This window comes from Herpailurus yagouaroundi, unplaced genomic scaffold (assembly GCF_014898765.1).
Source record: "Herpailurus yagouaroundi ecotype Mexico unplaced genomic scaffold, PumYag 163, whole genome shotgun sequence".
NCBI classification, from domain to species: domain Eukaryota; kingdom Metazoa; phylum Chordata; class Mammalia; order Carnivora; family Felidae; genus Herpailurus; species Herpailurus yagouaroundi.
Window position 1 is genome coordinate 14,776,587 of NW_024412404.1, and position 14,329 is coordinate 14,790,915.

General features: G+C 52.1%; 3 protein-coding genes across 25 annotated transcripts in view; 1 reads left to right on the plus strand and 2 right to left on the minus strand.

Moving 5' to 3' along the window:
- The first annotated feature begins 6 nt into the window (after positions 1-6).
- Positions 7-1,601, plus strand: LOC121036800 (zinc finger SWIM domain-containing protein 8-like). The gene is given in 4 exon segments (XM_040485425.1): positions 7-285; positions 450-569; positions 825-1,003; positions 1,124-1,601. Coding segments are annotated over 4 exon segments (780 nt in total). The 5' UTR covers positions 7-8; the 3' UTR covers positions 1,328-1,601.
- Positions 1,602-1,723: 122 nt separating this feature from the next.
- On the minus strand, positions 1,724-10,081 carry NDST2 (N-deacetylase and N-sulfotransferase 2). 3 transcript variants are annotated; one of them, XM_040485421.1, is made up of 16 exons: positions 9,743-10,079; positions 8,843-9,088; positions 7,554-7,598; positions 6,129-7,469; positions 5,850-5,937; positions 5,380-5,534; positions 5,009-5,194; positions 4,606-4,734; positions 4,292-4,474; positions 4,103-4,199; positions 3,618-3,741; positions 3,305-3,479; positions 2,944-3,114; positions 2,727-2,836; positions 2,454-2,556; positions 1,724-2,356 (listed from the first exon to the last, which is right to left on the minus strand). In XM_040485421.1, exons 4-16 carry the CDS (start codon positions 7,131-7,133, stop codon positions 2,231-2,233), a joined length of 2,652 nt encoding a protein of 883 aa, XP_040341355.1. In that variant the 5' UTR covers positions 7,134-7,469; positions 7,554-7,598; positions 8,843-9,088; positions 9,743-10,079; the 3' UTR covers positions 1,724-2,230. The 3 variants fall into 3 exon arrangements, with proteins under 3 accessions (XP_040341355.1, XP_040341357.1, XP_040341358.1); XM_040485423.1 differs by lacking the exon at positions 7,554-7,598; XM_040485424.1 differs by having other exon boundaries at positions 2,764-2,836; positions 6,129-9,088; positions 9,743-10,081.
- A 399-nt stretch (positions 10,082-10,480) lies between these two features.
- Positions 10,481-14,329, minus strand: part of CAMK2G (calcium/calmodulin dependent protein kinase II gamma) — a 56,209-nt gene continuing 52,360 nt past the window's right edge. For 20 of the 21 annotated variants that reach the window (XM_040485427.1, XM_040485436.1, XM_040485431.1 and 17 more), the window contains 2 exons: positions 12,955-13,199; positions 10,481-12,500 (listed from right to left, as the gene is read on the minus strand). In XM_040485427.1, coding sequence (XP_040341361.1) covers positions 12,967-13,199 — 233 coding nt within the window. In that variant the 3' untranslated portion in view covers positions 10,481-12,500; positions 12,955-12,966. The remainder of the gene's footprint in view (positions 12,501-12,954; positions 13,200-14,329) is intronic. The other variant, XM_040485447.1, reaches the window with a different exon arrangement.

The window sequence follows — 14,329 nt, forward strand, 5'->3', positions numbered from 1 at the left end:
ACAGGTGAATGGAGGGGAGGTACACTGGGCAGGGGAGATGGGGGGAGGAACCCTCTCCATCCCTCTTTGGGCTGTGAATTCCTCATATAGCTTTCATCCCACCCTCAGTGAGCAGTGTCCATCCAGCATCCACGTTTCCAGCCATCCAGGGTGCCTCGTTGCCTGCTCTGACTACACAGCCCAGCCCTCTGGTGAGCGGAGGGTTTCCACCACCCGAGGAGGAGACCCACAGTCAGCCTGTCAACCCACACAGCCTACACCACCTGCACGCTGCCTACCGTGTTGGTGAGAGGTCTTTTTTTTGTGCCCCCACCTGCAGTTGTGTCAGAGGCTCTTTAGTGATGCCTCCCTCCCCATAGCTCTTACTTTGTTGTGGGGTCCGATGTACCAGATTGAGGTGCAGGGTGAAAAGGATGTACCTTCACTATGTGCCCACCCTTTTCTCCCAGGAATGCTGGCACTGGAGATGCTGGGTCGCCGGGCACACAACGATCACCCCAACAACTTCTCCCGCTCCCCCCCCTACACTGATGATGTCAAATGGTTGCTGGGGCTGGCAGCAAAGCTGGGTAACACCTCCCCTCCCCAGGACCATTGTCCGCCCCCACCCACTTTCCCCACCTTCCTGTCCCAGACCTCCTTCCTAGCTCTTGCTCAGAGTTGAGGCCTTGGTCGGGTATGTGTGCGTGCGCGGGGGGTGGGGGGTTACCTCAGCTCCTGGGGTGGAGGGAGGCTCTCTGCCAGGCCAGAGCTGAGAGATAAAAGTTGGGTCCCTAGGGCAGAGGTGGCCACCCCCGTCTCATGCCCCTCCCCCTGCCCCCCAGGAGTGAACTACGTGCACCAGTTCTGTGTGGGGGCAGCCAAGGGGGTGCTGAGCCCGTTTGTGCTGCAGGAGATCGTCATGGAGACGCTGCAGCGGCTGAGCCCTGCTCATGCCCACAACCACCTGCGTGCCCCGGCCTTCCACCAACTGGTGCAGCGCTGCCAGCAGGCATACATGCAGGTGACAACCCTGGAAGTATGGAGTAGGGTGGAGCACCTCCTGGGCAGGCATGGAACTGATTACCCCGCATGCTAGGGAGGACGGGCCTGGTTCTGTGCTTAGTGTCTCATCCTCTTCCAGTACATTCACCACCGTTTGATTCACCTGACCCCTGCCGACTACGACGACTTTGTGAATGCGATCCGCAGTGCCCGCAGCGCCTTCTGTCTGACACCCATGGGCATGATGCAGTTCAACGACATCCTGCAGAACCTCAAGCGCAGCAAACAGACCAAGGAGCTGTGGCAGCGGGTCTCACTCGAGATGACCACCTTCTCCCCATGAGTCTGGCCCCTCTAGGGTCCTATACAGGGATACAGGCCTGTGGCTATGGGGGCCCCTCACACAGAGGGAGTGAATCTTGGCTGGACAGATCATCCCCACTCAGTTCTCTGGTAGCCCAGACTGGCAGCTGCTCTTGGGCTGTAGCTTGGGGCCAAGATGTCTCAAACCCTAGAAGCCTAGGGTTGGGGGAGACAGCCCTATCTGGGAGGGGGCATTGGGTGGCCTCTGGTATTTATTTGGCATTTATAAATATATAAACTCCTTTTTTACTCTAGTCCGCCTGGGCCTTTGCCTTCTTTCCCTCCATGTGCAGATGAACTTTGAACCGGGGTGGGGGAAAAGACTGATACTTCCTTTATTCTAAGTTTCTCCCACTCCAGTGAGGCAGACAAAACAGAAAAATAAGGATGTTTATTAAGGACATTTCTAGCCCACAGCTAGGGCTCATACTCAGCTCTATGAGCCACTGTCCGGCCTCATCCCCATTCAATGTGAATGACATTAGGGAGGCCGGGCCACAGGTAGATCCCATTGATCCCACAGTAGGGGGGGGTCCCTCCCATAGCCAGGTATAGATAGATATACTGCTGAGAATGAAGAGGGAAATCACTGGATTAATAAGTTCCTCTACACCTTGCCTGGACCCTTTCATTCTCACCCACCTTCAAAGACCATGGGTTGAAGGTGCCTAGTACCATGATGTGGGGTATCAAGGGAAGCCCCTTTATAAGACCCTAGAGCTATAGGAAAGGACTGCCCTTTCCTTCTCAGCCATCCCAGGCCTGGGGGCCACTGAGGTAGAAGGGGCAGGGGCTGGGCCACTCTAATACCCCTTGTGGGCCCTGCTCTGGGCTTGCCCTTTAGGGTAGCAGGGCGCTTTTGCTGGTACAGGAGGCCTGGACATCAGCCCAGACTGGAATGTTGCAGTTCTTCCCGAAGCCATGAGGGCACTGGCTGTCCAAGCCGGCTTAGCAGCTTCGACAGATCCAAATTGTGGTTCCGGAAAAAATCCATAAGAAAAAGGCGGGACTGAGAGGAGAAAAATGGAGGCAGAAATGGTAAGGAGTGGGACGCAGGATGAGACCTCAGAGGTAGAGAGGGATACCTTGTCTGAGGCTTTACTCACCTCAGTGTCCATATCCGGATACCTCCGGCCTTTGCTTTTGCCCAGACAACGAGTCTTCCCACCTTCAAGTCCCTGGCACCAGAATCCCTTATCTTCATCAAACCTGCTCAATAGCAAAAGGGCATTAATTGGTAGGGAGAAAAGAAAATTCAAGCCCCATAAATGTATATTACCTCTCCCAGCTCACAGGGACACATGTCTCTTCCAAACAGACATGGTCAACCTGTTTCCCCATTTCCCCGATTCCTCCTCCCCTGGGTCATGCTCTCCCACCTGAGGGTCCGTGTGTAGTTCAGAAAGGGTGTGATACCCAGGAACTTCTGGATGCTCTCCATTGAGGCAGCTGGGTTGGTACGCAGCTCTTGCCCATCCACAATCAGCAACTAAAGGGACAGAGATGTAGTTCCCTCTGTATTCCTTAGAAGCCTCTAGGCTGAAGGGACAAAGAAGGGAAGGGGGACCCCAACAAAGGCTACTGGGGGGCATGTACCTGTCCAGAGGGGTAGTAAGTCAGCCAGCGCTGCAGATGGGTGGAATAGTAGCCAGGGACAAGACAGCGGTTCTGCAGGGAGCGAAGTGCCAGAGGGGCCTGAGAGGAGGCTGAAATCACCTGGTAGAAAGTATAATTCAGAGCAGCTGGGTCTCCATGTGCTCGCTGGTGCTGAAGGACAAGGAATAGGAAAGGATGGGTGATTTGATACAATTATTCTGCCCTACTCTTGATCTGATGAATACACAGCATAGGAATCCCACACCAAAGCAATTTAGTTTCCCTACCCTCTTCCTTTCTGTCTCTAGCAGTCACCACCTCCCTCACTTAAGCCCTAATGTATCCCTAGCTTCAGGCTCACCTGATACCAGGAGTAGGCCCTGTCAGCAGGGTTGGTGAGCACAGTGATGATCTTGGCTCGTGGCAGAAGGGCAGCCCCCCGACGTGGTACAACCTCTGAGTCAAAGTAGGTGGCACTTTTTTCAAAGAGAAAGTCAGTGCTGGCATTGGAAGGGACAGGGAAGAAGTCCATGTACCTAGGAAGTAGCACAGAGGAGAGGCAGAGAATTTGCAGCATGAAGGGGCCAGATACCTGCACTGGTGGAAGCTGGGATGAGGATTTGGAGGGAAGGGAATGTTCCTCTGAGAAGCATTACAAAGGGTCCCAGTCTCACCAATCAATACCCTTGTGGTAATTAGGGCCGTTGAAGAACTGAATCTCCTCAAAGGTGCTGGGGCTAGGGAAGCTGCTAGTCACAGCTGGGTGCAGGCTCAGGAAGAAGTGAATAGCTGTGGTCCCTAAATGGGAGAGAAGGTCGAGGCTATTTTGGGAAAGAAGCCAGATCAACAATATGAATTTTAAGGAGGTGAGAAAATAACCACTCTGAGTAGTAATATCCCCTTTGGACAAACTAGAGTGAGAGAAGGAAAAGACAGCGAGACCCAGGGAAGTTAAAATAGTAGTTCTCAGCCTTGACTGCATCAGAATCACTTGTGGATCTTTAAAAAAAACAAACCACAGATGATTCTGATTCAGGATTAAGAATCACTGTCTCAAGAGACTGGATTAAGGCGAGGTGGGTATGAGAAGGGAATTCCTTGGCCAAAGAATCCTTTGGGCTTAAGGCAGGGCAAGAGAAGTTGGCTAAGGACGATTCACCTGTTTTCTGGGGTCCCACAATCAAGAACTTGGGTAGCCGATCACAGGTTTTCTCCTTGGACCAGATATCTTTGTGCCTCTTGTCATCACAGGGATTCTGAAGGTGAGGCCAAGAATCAGATGTTTCATCTTTTCTTCAACTCTCTCCACCCCCATCACGTCTCTGGTCAGCCTGAGCTCCAACCATACCTGCCAAAGGGGGCTTTGCTCTTGAGGGAACAGTTCAAAGTACTTTCGTGCAAGAGGGACAGGAGGAAGGGTCTGTAGGCGCAGCCGTGTCCAGCATTGAAGGAAACGCACCAGGCTCTCAAAGGTATACAGGCCCAGCCGATCATTTCCATAATTTGACAGATGGGTCATAAAAATGCTGATCTGCAAGAGGGAGCCTGCGTGTCAGAATTAGAGAGCCTACCCCACCTCAGAATCAGGCTTGGTGAGCAAAGTTCCCAGCCTACATACACTTCAGCTCTCCAATCTTCTAGCCCTTCCTCTCAGCACCTTACCGGGTTAAGCAGCACTGTCAGAAAGAGCTCTCCACCTCGGATGCTCCGGTCTAGTTCACGAGAGCCTCCAGGATATTCATTATAGAAGATTGTGTGAGTGAAGAGTCCACATGTCTGCCGTGGTAATACCTAGAAGAAGAAGGAAAAAACAAACTAACATGAGATTTGAAAGGCAGAATGAAAAATAAATAAGGGACAAAAGACCTAAGGCATTAGGATTCCCTGGGTTTGTAAAGTACTGAGTTACACCAATAAAACTCTTACTATGTGCATTATGACTTTTCACCCCTTTACCCCCTATTATGTGAACTTGGACTGGCAGTTGAGAGGACACAGGTCAGTGCAGGTTGGTGGCTGTCTAAATGTAGGAGTTTGATTCAGGTTTGTATCAGGGGTCCCTCACCATAATGCCATTGTGAATGAAGCCACGGCGGTAGCGGGCAGGGCGGAGATGGGGATATTCCTCAGTGCTGGTCACCTGGATGCCCCACACAGATTTCCAGGCCTCATAGAGTTGCGTGTGGATGGGGTATACACCCGAGTGGTGGGGGGCCACAGCATACCCCAGATCCGTGGGAATCCCATGTTCCTGGGAATGGCATAGATTCTCACCAGGACCTGGTGAGGTTCAGGGAGTAGAGGGTAAAGAGGGTGGGGATACCTCCACAGAAAGACAAATGGAAAGGGTAGGGAAAGGGCACCCCATTAGGGGAAGGTTGAAAAGGAATCATTATGTCTGGGAAAAAGTATGGGGAACAGATCCAAGGGTCTCACCAGAGCAAACTGTTTGTTGAGCCTCATCTGGTCAGCCAGCACGGAGCGATTGTGGAACAGGTGTGGCTGCATGTGGCTCCACATGTGGGGGAACCACCAGAACTCTTTGCGGTGCTTCAGCAGCATGTCGTCCCCTGCATCTTCCTCCTCTGTCCCTATGACCACACACTGACCACTGACCACAGCCAGTCAGGCCCTGTGCCCTCCTCTGTTCTGTAACAACACTGACCATCTTCCATTCTTGGGATAAGATTGCTGACTTCTGCCCACCTGAGACTATTTTGCCCCACTGCTGACTTGCTCTTCAGCCACCCATGCTAACCTAAATTCATATCCACCGCTAGCTCCTCACCATATTTTGACCCCAAACCCTGCCCCTTTTCTCCAACTTGCCTGCCCAGGAAGATGAACAGTGAAGGGACAGTCCAAACTAAGACAGATATGCTGAAGGAACAGGGGAATACACTCACCAGTATGATAGAACTTGCCCGAGAAGCCCAAGTTGAAAGTGAAGTTGGGGACTAAGGTCCTGAGTTTGTTCTGGGTGGTCAACAGAGCCTGGGAAGAGTAGCAGGAACACAAGAAATCATGAGAGCAGACTGATCAGGAGAAAAATGAAAAGTAATGTTCTTCCTGCCTGAAAAGGGCAGGGAGTATACCTATGACAAGCTCAGAATCAAAGGAGTTTGATAGGACAGAGCTTGAAACAGCTTCTAAGGAAAGAAATTTGAGTCAGGAAAAAGACTGACCTCAACATCAGCCACCTTCATGCGGGTACCTTCCTTGCCCACAAAGATGTCATCAATGTCTACCAAGATGTAGCGGTCAAGGTCTAGGCAGAGGCGCTTGCCAGTGAGGTATGCAACAGCATCAACAAAAACAAGTTTGTGGAGCCAGAAGGAAAGGCCATGGCCAAAGAGCACCCGCTGGATGCCATCATGAAGCCCCAGGTCTTGTACGACAGTGGGAAGCCGGGTCCGGCGAGGCACTGGTCCTGGCACAGGGGATTCAGCTGGCCGAAGGCTGGCAAGAAGCACTGGTTCATATGTGCTATGATTGGATTGGAAGATGGTCCAGTCATCACCAGGCAGCGGCCCAGGTTCCAGGCGGCTGGGGCGTGTGAGATGCAGTAAGGGGGCAGAAGGATTCACTTGGTAGTCCCGGAGCCCCAAGTTTGAGTGTAGGAAAAGGGGAAAACCCTTGAGCTGGGCACTCAGTAGGCTATGTTCATGGGCTCGGAAAAAGCCAATGATGCCCACACCGTACTCCACACAGTACCGGTCTAACAGTTCCCGACTCCAGGCATCCAGGTTGACATACTTGAGCAGGTTTTCATAAATGACCAAGACATAGCGGCCACGGGTATGATCAGTCAGTGTGGGCATGTCCCCTCGGCCGGGTGCTAGCTCAGTGCTATAACGAAAACGACTAGACTCCAAGATGGCCACAATCTCCTGCCCCAGCTGTGAGTATGCACTCTCCACAAACACAAGGACCACAGGTTCAGTTCGAGCTGTCTCTGGTGGCCTGGGGGGCCGTGGTGGGACTGGTGGACGTACAGGGCCAGGGCCAGCTGCCCCACCACTGCTGCAGTCTCCCAAGGGCAGGGGCAAGGGTTCCTTGGCCTTGGGGCTGGTGGATACGTAGTAAGCCAGGAAGCCCATGGAGCCCAGACTGAAAGCGATCAGCAGCAGTATGAGGCGGTGCAGTTCCAGCTGCCGAGCTGGGCGTACCACCTTCCACAGCTTGAGCATGGCGGGGAAGGGGAGGCAGGGATGGGGTCTACCTCAGGGGATGGGAGGTAGGAGTTCTATAGGCTGGGCTCTCTTAAGAGGGTAGGATAGGAAAGTAAGGGAAAATGATTTCCTCAGGGTTAGTTCCCTGAAAAGTTGGAGCCAACTCCCCTTACTTTAGGGTAGGGGAGTTAGAAGGGGCAACGAGGGGCAACTGGACACAGTCCACTGGTCTCAAGTCACCATGGCCCCCTGGTCCATGGCTTCAGGATGCAAATCTAGCCAGGCTCCACTCTTGGTCCTGCTGAGCTCCTCACATTAGAGGTCAACAAAGTTCATAATCCCTGCCCTCACTATCTGTAACACAGAAAAATCAATGGGTTACTTCTCCACCTGAAAGTGTATCATTAACCCATTCCCCTCTTCACCCATCTCTCTTACCTCCTGCTCACAGGATGATTTGTTCTCCAAAAAAAAAAAAAGCTCCTGTAGAAGAACAACACAATCTGAGTCTCATACCTTCACTTCATAGCTTGTTGCCTTTCTTAGAATATAAATTCTCCTTCCTGAGCTAAACTCAGAGCTAGAGCAGTATATTCAAGGGCTGGAAGGGAACAAATCTCCCATCAAAAGGAGACCAAACAGCTCAGGAGGGTGAAAATGAACCTGCTCTGGAAGAAGTTCCCAGCCCACGACTAAGCAGTTGGCCAGCCAGCAGGAGCTCTGGTCGTCCTGTGAGGAAGGGACAGAAAGCCCCACAAGTTCCGTGCTCCAATGAGATACGAGGTAAGAGGAAACTCATGAGTCTGTTAATCTTCCTCATCAATCAAACCCAACATCACAAGCTAGAAGCACTAACGAACTTTTAGTGAGAACACTATGATGGGGGGTGGGGAGATTCGAAAGGTAAAAGAAATGGTGCTACCTAATCATTCGATTCACTTCCAAACCCAGAAACTATTACTTGTGAAAAATTACTCATCCCCTGTCCTTCATCTCACCTGCACGAGTGTCAGAGAGGTGATAAAAATGTAGCCCCAGGGCAGACCACATCACTGGGGCCTGAGAGAAGCCAGAGGGCTGAGTCCAGTCTGTCTTCCTATCACTTCAGTTCACCTTCCTAACTTAGCCTAGGTGATACTATATCCTCATCACTGAACAGCTCAGAAGGGTCCTGAGCTAGCCTATGGAGACATGAGGGATTGAATCCTGTTACAAAAAGATAGCAAACTTAGTGGGGCTGGATGAGAGCTACAACAGCTTAAGTCATACCCAACCCGTAAGAAAGGGGTAAGGACAGTGTGATCAGAAAACAGTTTCAGGGAGACCTAATTTTGGAGACTGTTTTCTTAAATATATAGACTGCTTCTAGAAGCTTTATTGTTGTTCTCTCCAGCTTAGCCATTCCTAGTAAGGCCAGGGACTGGCAATCCTTCTCTGCTACCCACTCCCAGGCATATACATCTCAGGGGTGAGATCAGGCAGAGACAGGGTTCCTCAGAATTGAGAGAGATGATTTAAGAACAGTTCAGCTTTGGCCTGGGTAAAATTGACATGAAAAGAAAGCTGGGGAGAGGACTGAAATAGTGATGTGAAGGGGTGAATCCTAAGAATTAAAGGAAACTCTTTAGGGAAAACACAGTAGTGAGAAGTCCTCACTGACACGAAGTGGACACTCAGGGTGTCTCCCCCGTTACTGTTAAGAATAATTGTAAATAGTGAGAGCTTACTCTTTGTCAGACATTCTTCCAAGAGCTTTCCATATATTTAATGCTCACATCAGCCCTGGAAGGTAGGTAAGAGGCAGACACTATTATTATCCCCATTTTACATGTGAGTAATTTGAGGTCCAGAGAAGCTTAGTCACTTGCCCAGGATCACACAGCTCAGTCAGTCAGTGGAGGAACTGGGATTCAAAGTCAGGCCTGTAGAGCTCCACAGCCCGTGTTCTTAACCACTGCATGTTGGCTTCACACCTAGAAGAAGCAGCAATATTTAGGGAAGGGGTGCTGAGGGAGCTATTGGGGTCGAGTGTGGGATGGGATGACAGATACCGAAGTAGGAACGCGGGGAAAGGGTTGCTGTACGTGTGAGCAGCAGCGGGAGGTTTCTGAGGCAGAAACCAAAGGGATCACCCAGGCCTGGGCTGGGCGACAGGAACCAGGGAAGGCGGGGAGACGAGTGGTGCAGATGCCGCGGGAGGGGGGGGGGGGTACCGAGGAGCGAGCGACGTGGGAATGCGGGGCTGCCATACCAGGAGTAACGGGTAGAGGGTCCCTGCTGAGGGGGCCATGGGGTCACAGGTGGATATGAAGGGAGCGCCAGATGGGGACCGGGCAAGGGACACGCCGAGGAGAGCTTGGGGTGACATCGAGGCAAGCATTGGGCTGGGAGAGCCCCGAGGGGAGGAGGAGCCCCCTACTGAGGGAAATGAAGCAACTACGAGGGAGGCTAGCGGAGGGGACGCAGGAGAGGGGAGCGCTGGGCCGCGCTGAGGGCCGCCCGGGACAACCCCGCGGGTGGTTATGGTGGCAACACTGAGGGGAAGTCTGTGAGGGGAGGGACTGCGGGAGACCGTGGGTGGGGGCCACCCTCTGAGTGGGGGGTGGTTACCCTCAAGGGCGGCTCACCCGGCGGACTAGGCGGCGTCCCCGCTGTCCCCGGGCTCCGCCGCGTCCCGCGGCTGCCCGGCTTCCCAGCTCTCGGGGCCTTGGGCCGCGTCGCGGCGGCTCCGCCATCTCCGAGAGAACGCTCTGCCGCAGCCGGGCCCAACCACCGCTCCCACCCGGGGTGGGGGGAGGCGGCTCGCTGCCGCGCGTGACGCCCCTCAGGTCCCCGCAGAGTCCGGGCCTGGCAGCTGCACTGCCGAGGTGCTGGGCGGCCGAACAGTCCTCCGTAGCGCTCGGTCGAGCCTCGGCCTCCGAGACGGCGGGCTGCGCGCCCCGCCCGCAGAGGCGCACCCCCTCCTCCCCGCCCGGTGGCACAGTCTGGCGAGCGTCGGGCGCCGCGGCTCCCGGGGCAGGGGCGGGCCCAGGGTTCGGGCTCGTCCACTCAGCCCTGCGAAGGGGGAGCCGAGTCGGGCCACTGAGGGGCGAAGGGGGCGGGGCAGCCCGTGACGCGGGCGGGGCCCGGGGGCGGGGCGAGACCCCTAGCCCGCCAGCTAAGGGTCCACATCTTTTCTCTCCACCCCAAGCTCGCCTCAGCAGCCCAGTGGGCCAGTTGGAGGTTGATGAGTTTATGAGGAAGTTTTATTTTACAGTGGGCCCAAAGGGAGGTGGGAGAAGCTACATCTCCTCATCTGAAGGCTTGTAACCCAGGCTGCTCCAATCAGCCTTTGGCCAGAAGCTTCCAACAGCAGTAACACAATGGACTGTTTAAAGGTTATTTTATTAAATATCTTCAGTTCAAGGTTTCATTGTAACAAAGCTATGAAGGGTCTACCAACATTCAGAACAAACACTAACTATTTTTAAATTATTTCTATGTCATCATGCAAAAATTCTGCATCAAATGCCTTCCATTTCCTGTTTAAAAGGTGATTTTTTTTTTTATAGTCTATTGTCTATAGATGCTGACATTAGCCCCAGAAGAGGAGTAAGAATGCTAAGAAGTGGGGCTGGAGCAGCCATATGAAGCTATGGGTCTTAATGAACTCTAAGACCATTTGTCTTCAAGCCAGCAAAACCAAACCCTGTGGTGAAGGCGTCTGCGTGCTGGTACTGCAGGCTGCAGGGCAAGAAAGGGCTGGGGCCCAGGGGCTGAGGCATGCATGAGGTGCTCAGAGGAGCCTGGCTAAACCCAAGCACCAGCACCTGTGAGTCTGCTCTCTTCTCAGCTGGCTACAAGGTAAACCTGTAGCTCTGCCTCTTCTCCCAGCTCCTGTGCCTCCTGAAGATAGTTCAGGAAGCTGGGATTTACCCACCTTTCCCCCAATAGTGCAGATATTTGTGCAGATAAGTCTGCATAGTTGTTCTGGGGGAAACCAAGGCCATGACCAGTTGCTCCTCCATTATCTTCTCTGCTATCTGCTTAGGGTACAGATCTTTCCTTCCTGGAATGGAACTCCTTGAGCACAGAGAGGGACAATGAATGTAGGAGCCTTGGCTCTGGACACCTCTTTTGGGTACATGCAGGTGAGGGGGGGGTGATGCCCATGCAGATTGTCCAGCAGTAAGTCATATACTTCAGTTGGTCAGTAGAGCGGCCTCTTTAAAGAGAACATCTCTTCTTGCCAGAGCAGTCAGGTCAATCTCAAAGACAGGTAAAGAGATGGGCGTGCAGCAAGGGAAGAGTAAGAAGGGAGGCAGTCCTGAGGGCAGCCTGAATGCATAGAAACAACCATCAACTCAATCCCGCTGCCTCACTCCTCCCATCCCACAGGGGCACTTGGCAGAGGGCCCAGGCCCAGATGAGGGTCAGCACAGGGACCACCACAATGAAAAGTCAAGACAAAGATGGTCCAAATCGGCACAGAAACAGAACTGCCAAAGGCAGCAAGGGGAGCCCTGACCAGGGCCTGACTCTCTCCTTGCTAAGTTATAAGAAAACAAACACAAAGCAAAGCAGCAACCCCTCCCCTTTCCCAGCTGCAGGTATTGGGCCTCAGTATCAGGGCCCACGTGCATTGTGCATCCTATAGAAATGGATGAGTAAGTGAGTACATGTCAGACTAACACGAGGTTTCTCAACAGCTTTGTGGCGGACACACTTCTGCAGCACCAATTCTCTTCCTTTCTACACTAAATGGAACAGTACAGCAACGTCCAGGCCCTCAGTCCCGAGGCCACTGCTTCTCAGCTGCCTCCACAGCAGGCTGGGAGCTCTGTGTTCTCTCACAAGTAGGTCTGATGGCCACGATGTTCTCATCAGCCTCATTCTAGGCGCTATGCAAGTTCAGAAGAAGTCCATTCCTAGACCTGGGGCAGGCAGGCCACCTCAGGGGCTGCAATCACATCACAGCCCCCAAAGCTCTGTCAGAGTTCTTGCCTGGTCCCCTTAGTCCACGGAGGCCAGAGGCCGAGCTCACCTCTTCAGGGCTGGTGGGTGAGCCGGCTGCTCATGCCAGGAACGGGTGTCACACAAACTCCTGCCTTCTTGCCAGCCCAAGGGCTATCGGTGATTTTAAAACGCATCATGGTATGGATTCCATTTTTTTTTTAAACAATCTTTTTTTCTTTTTTTTTCTTAAATGTAAAAAACACCTCGGTACAGCAGAGACAGACACGAAGGGCGGGCGGGAGGGCTGCATGCAGGGGCGTGCATTGGCTGCTGCCGCTTTGTAATTTAATTGTTTTAAACCTCAAACGAACAGGACTGCCGCTGTCACTCAGGCCCTCCAGAGCCACTGGCTGCGAAGGTTTGACCTCCGGCTGGGATCTCCTAATGCCCCTGTCAAAGAGGACAGACGTGGTAACAGAACAAAGGACAATAAGCACACAGATGAGTTCCAGGGACTTAAACACACTAGACATGTGGCCAAGTCTGCCTGAGAAGGTGGAGGATGGGGGAGAAGCTAGCATTTAAATATAACATTGCTTCACATTTGCTAAGCAAATGCTTTACTTCTGAGTATCTTATTTAATCCTTACAACTCAATGAAGTAGGTACCACTCTTTCTCTCTTTTTTGACAGCTAAAGAAACAGGCTTAGGGTAGGGAAGTAACCTGTCCAAAGTCACCCAACTTAGAGTCCTAGGGCCAGACACAAGTCTGTCTGACAGCCTTTGCCACTCCCCTGGGATGATCCATATCTCTTCCCCTAGTGCCACTTCTCAACCTCCTCTTCCTCCTCTGATCCCATCTGTCCCCCTCCTCACCCCACCCCCCCCCCCCACAAGGTGCACCTGTGGCTGAGCTCACTGCAGCGGTGCAGCAGGGGCTCCTGAGCAGTGATAGTGGACATTGAGCCACTTGCCATCCCGGCGGTGCCAGACCCGGGTCTCCTCCGACTGGCTGGTGCGAGGCCGACCCTGCCCATCGATGTACTGGGTGAGGCGGATGTAGGCGATGCAAGCTGCGTCCTCCCCAATCACGTGGACGTGCGGGTTCAGGATGGTGGTGTGGATGGGCTTGCTGTTCTTGGATAGAACTGCAGGGGGCAAGGCAGAGTGCAGTAGGTAGGAGGGCATCAGGCCTGGGCACTGACATTTTCCTCCCAGCCTGCTCTTCCAGGTCTCACCCTCTTTTCCAGCAACCATTCTGGGAGTCCCTAAGTCCCCCATACACCAAAGGCCAGGAAACCCCATAACAGTAGTCTCAGTTATCCAAATGGAAGAAAGAGGTGGAGAACAATGATAATAACAACTACTACTTTAATCAGACATTGCACTAGGGGTTTTACATACATAAACCATTATTTCTTGGTCAATATTATTTTCTTTATTATGAAATAATGAAGCAGGCTCAAGGAGGTTAAGTAATTTTCCCAAATCACACAACATTTGAACTCAGGACCATCTGACTCTTAACTAAAGCCTATGATCTTTCCATTCTTCCAGGCCGATGTTTAGATTTCATAAGGGTTGGCTTGACCCTAACTGGCTGCAGAGCAAAATCAAGAGCTTAAGATTTCAAAATTGATTTGTGATTTGGAAAAAAAAAAATGTCCAAAGTTAAAATAGAATCACCAAAGCACCAAGCTCAGGATATTCCTAGGGTTCCCAGATTCTGCTGTGGGAAGGCCAAAAGAAGTTGGATTGCCATTATCAGCGAACACTGTGAACTGTGTTGCTTTTAATGAGATTCACATTTTAATTCATTTCAAATGTTAGACAGGGTCTACCTGAGACCCTCCCTAGGGCTTCTATAATCTCTGAAACTGCTTCTGGCTAACAGAATTACTTAGATAGCCAAGGGTTTACATTTGCAGCCGACATGGAGAGGATGGTAGTTAGTAGAAAAAAACTGTGACAAAAAAAAAGCCACAAAAAAAAAAAAACCAAAAAAAAACCCAAAAAACAAACAAACAAAAAAACCTCAGGGCAGGATGGGGGAAGGCCCGGGATAAAATGGGAAAGAAAAGAAAAAAAAAAAAAAATAGGGAGGAGGAGGGTGCTAGAAAGTGGAGAGAAAGACAGGAGGAGGTGGTGATTCATCTTCTTATTCCCTGGAACTTCCACGAACTGTCCAGAGTCCAGAGTATACAGCCCCTCAGCCAGGACTGCTTCCCTCCATATTCAGGAGGCCCCAGCCACACTTCTGATCTCACAAATCACCCAC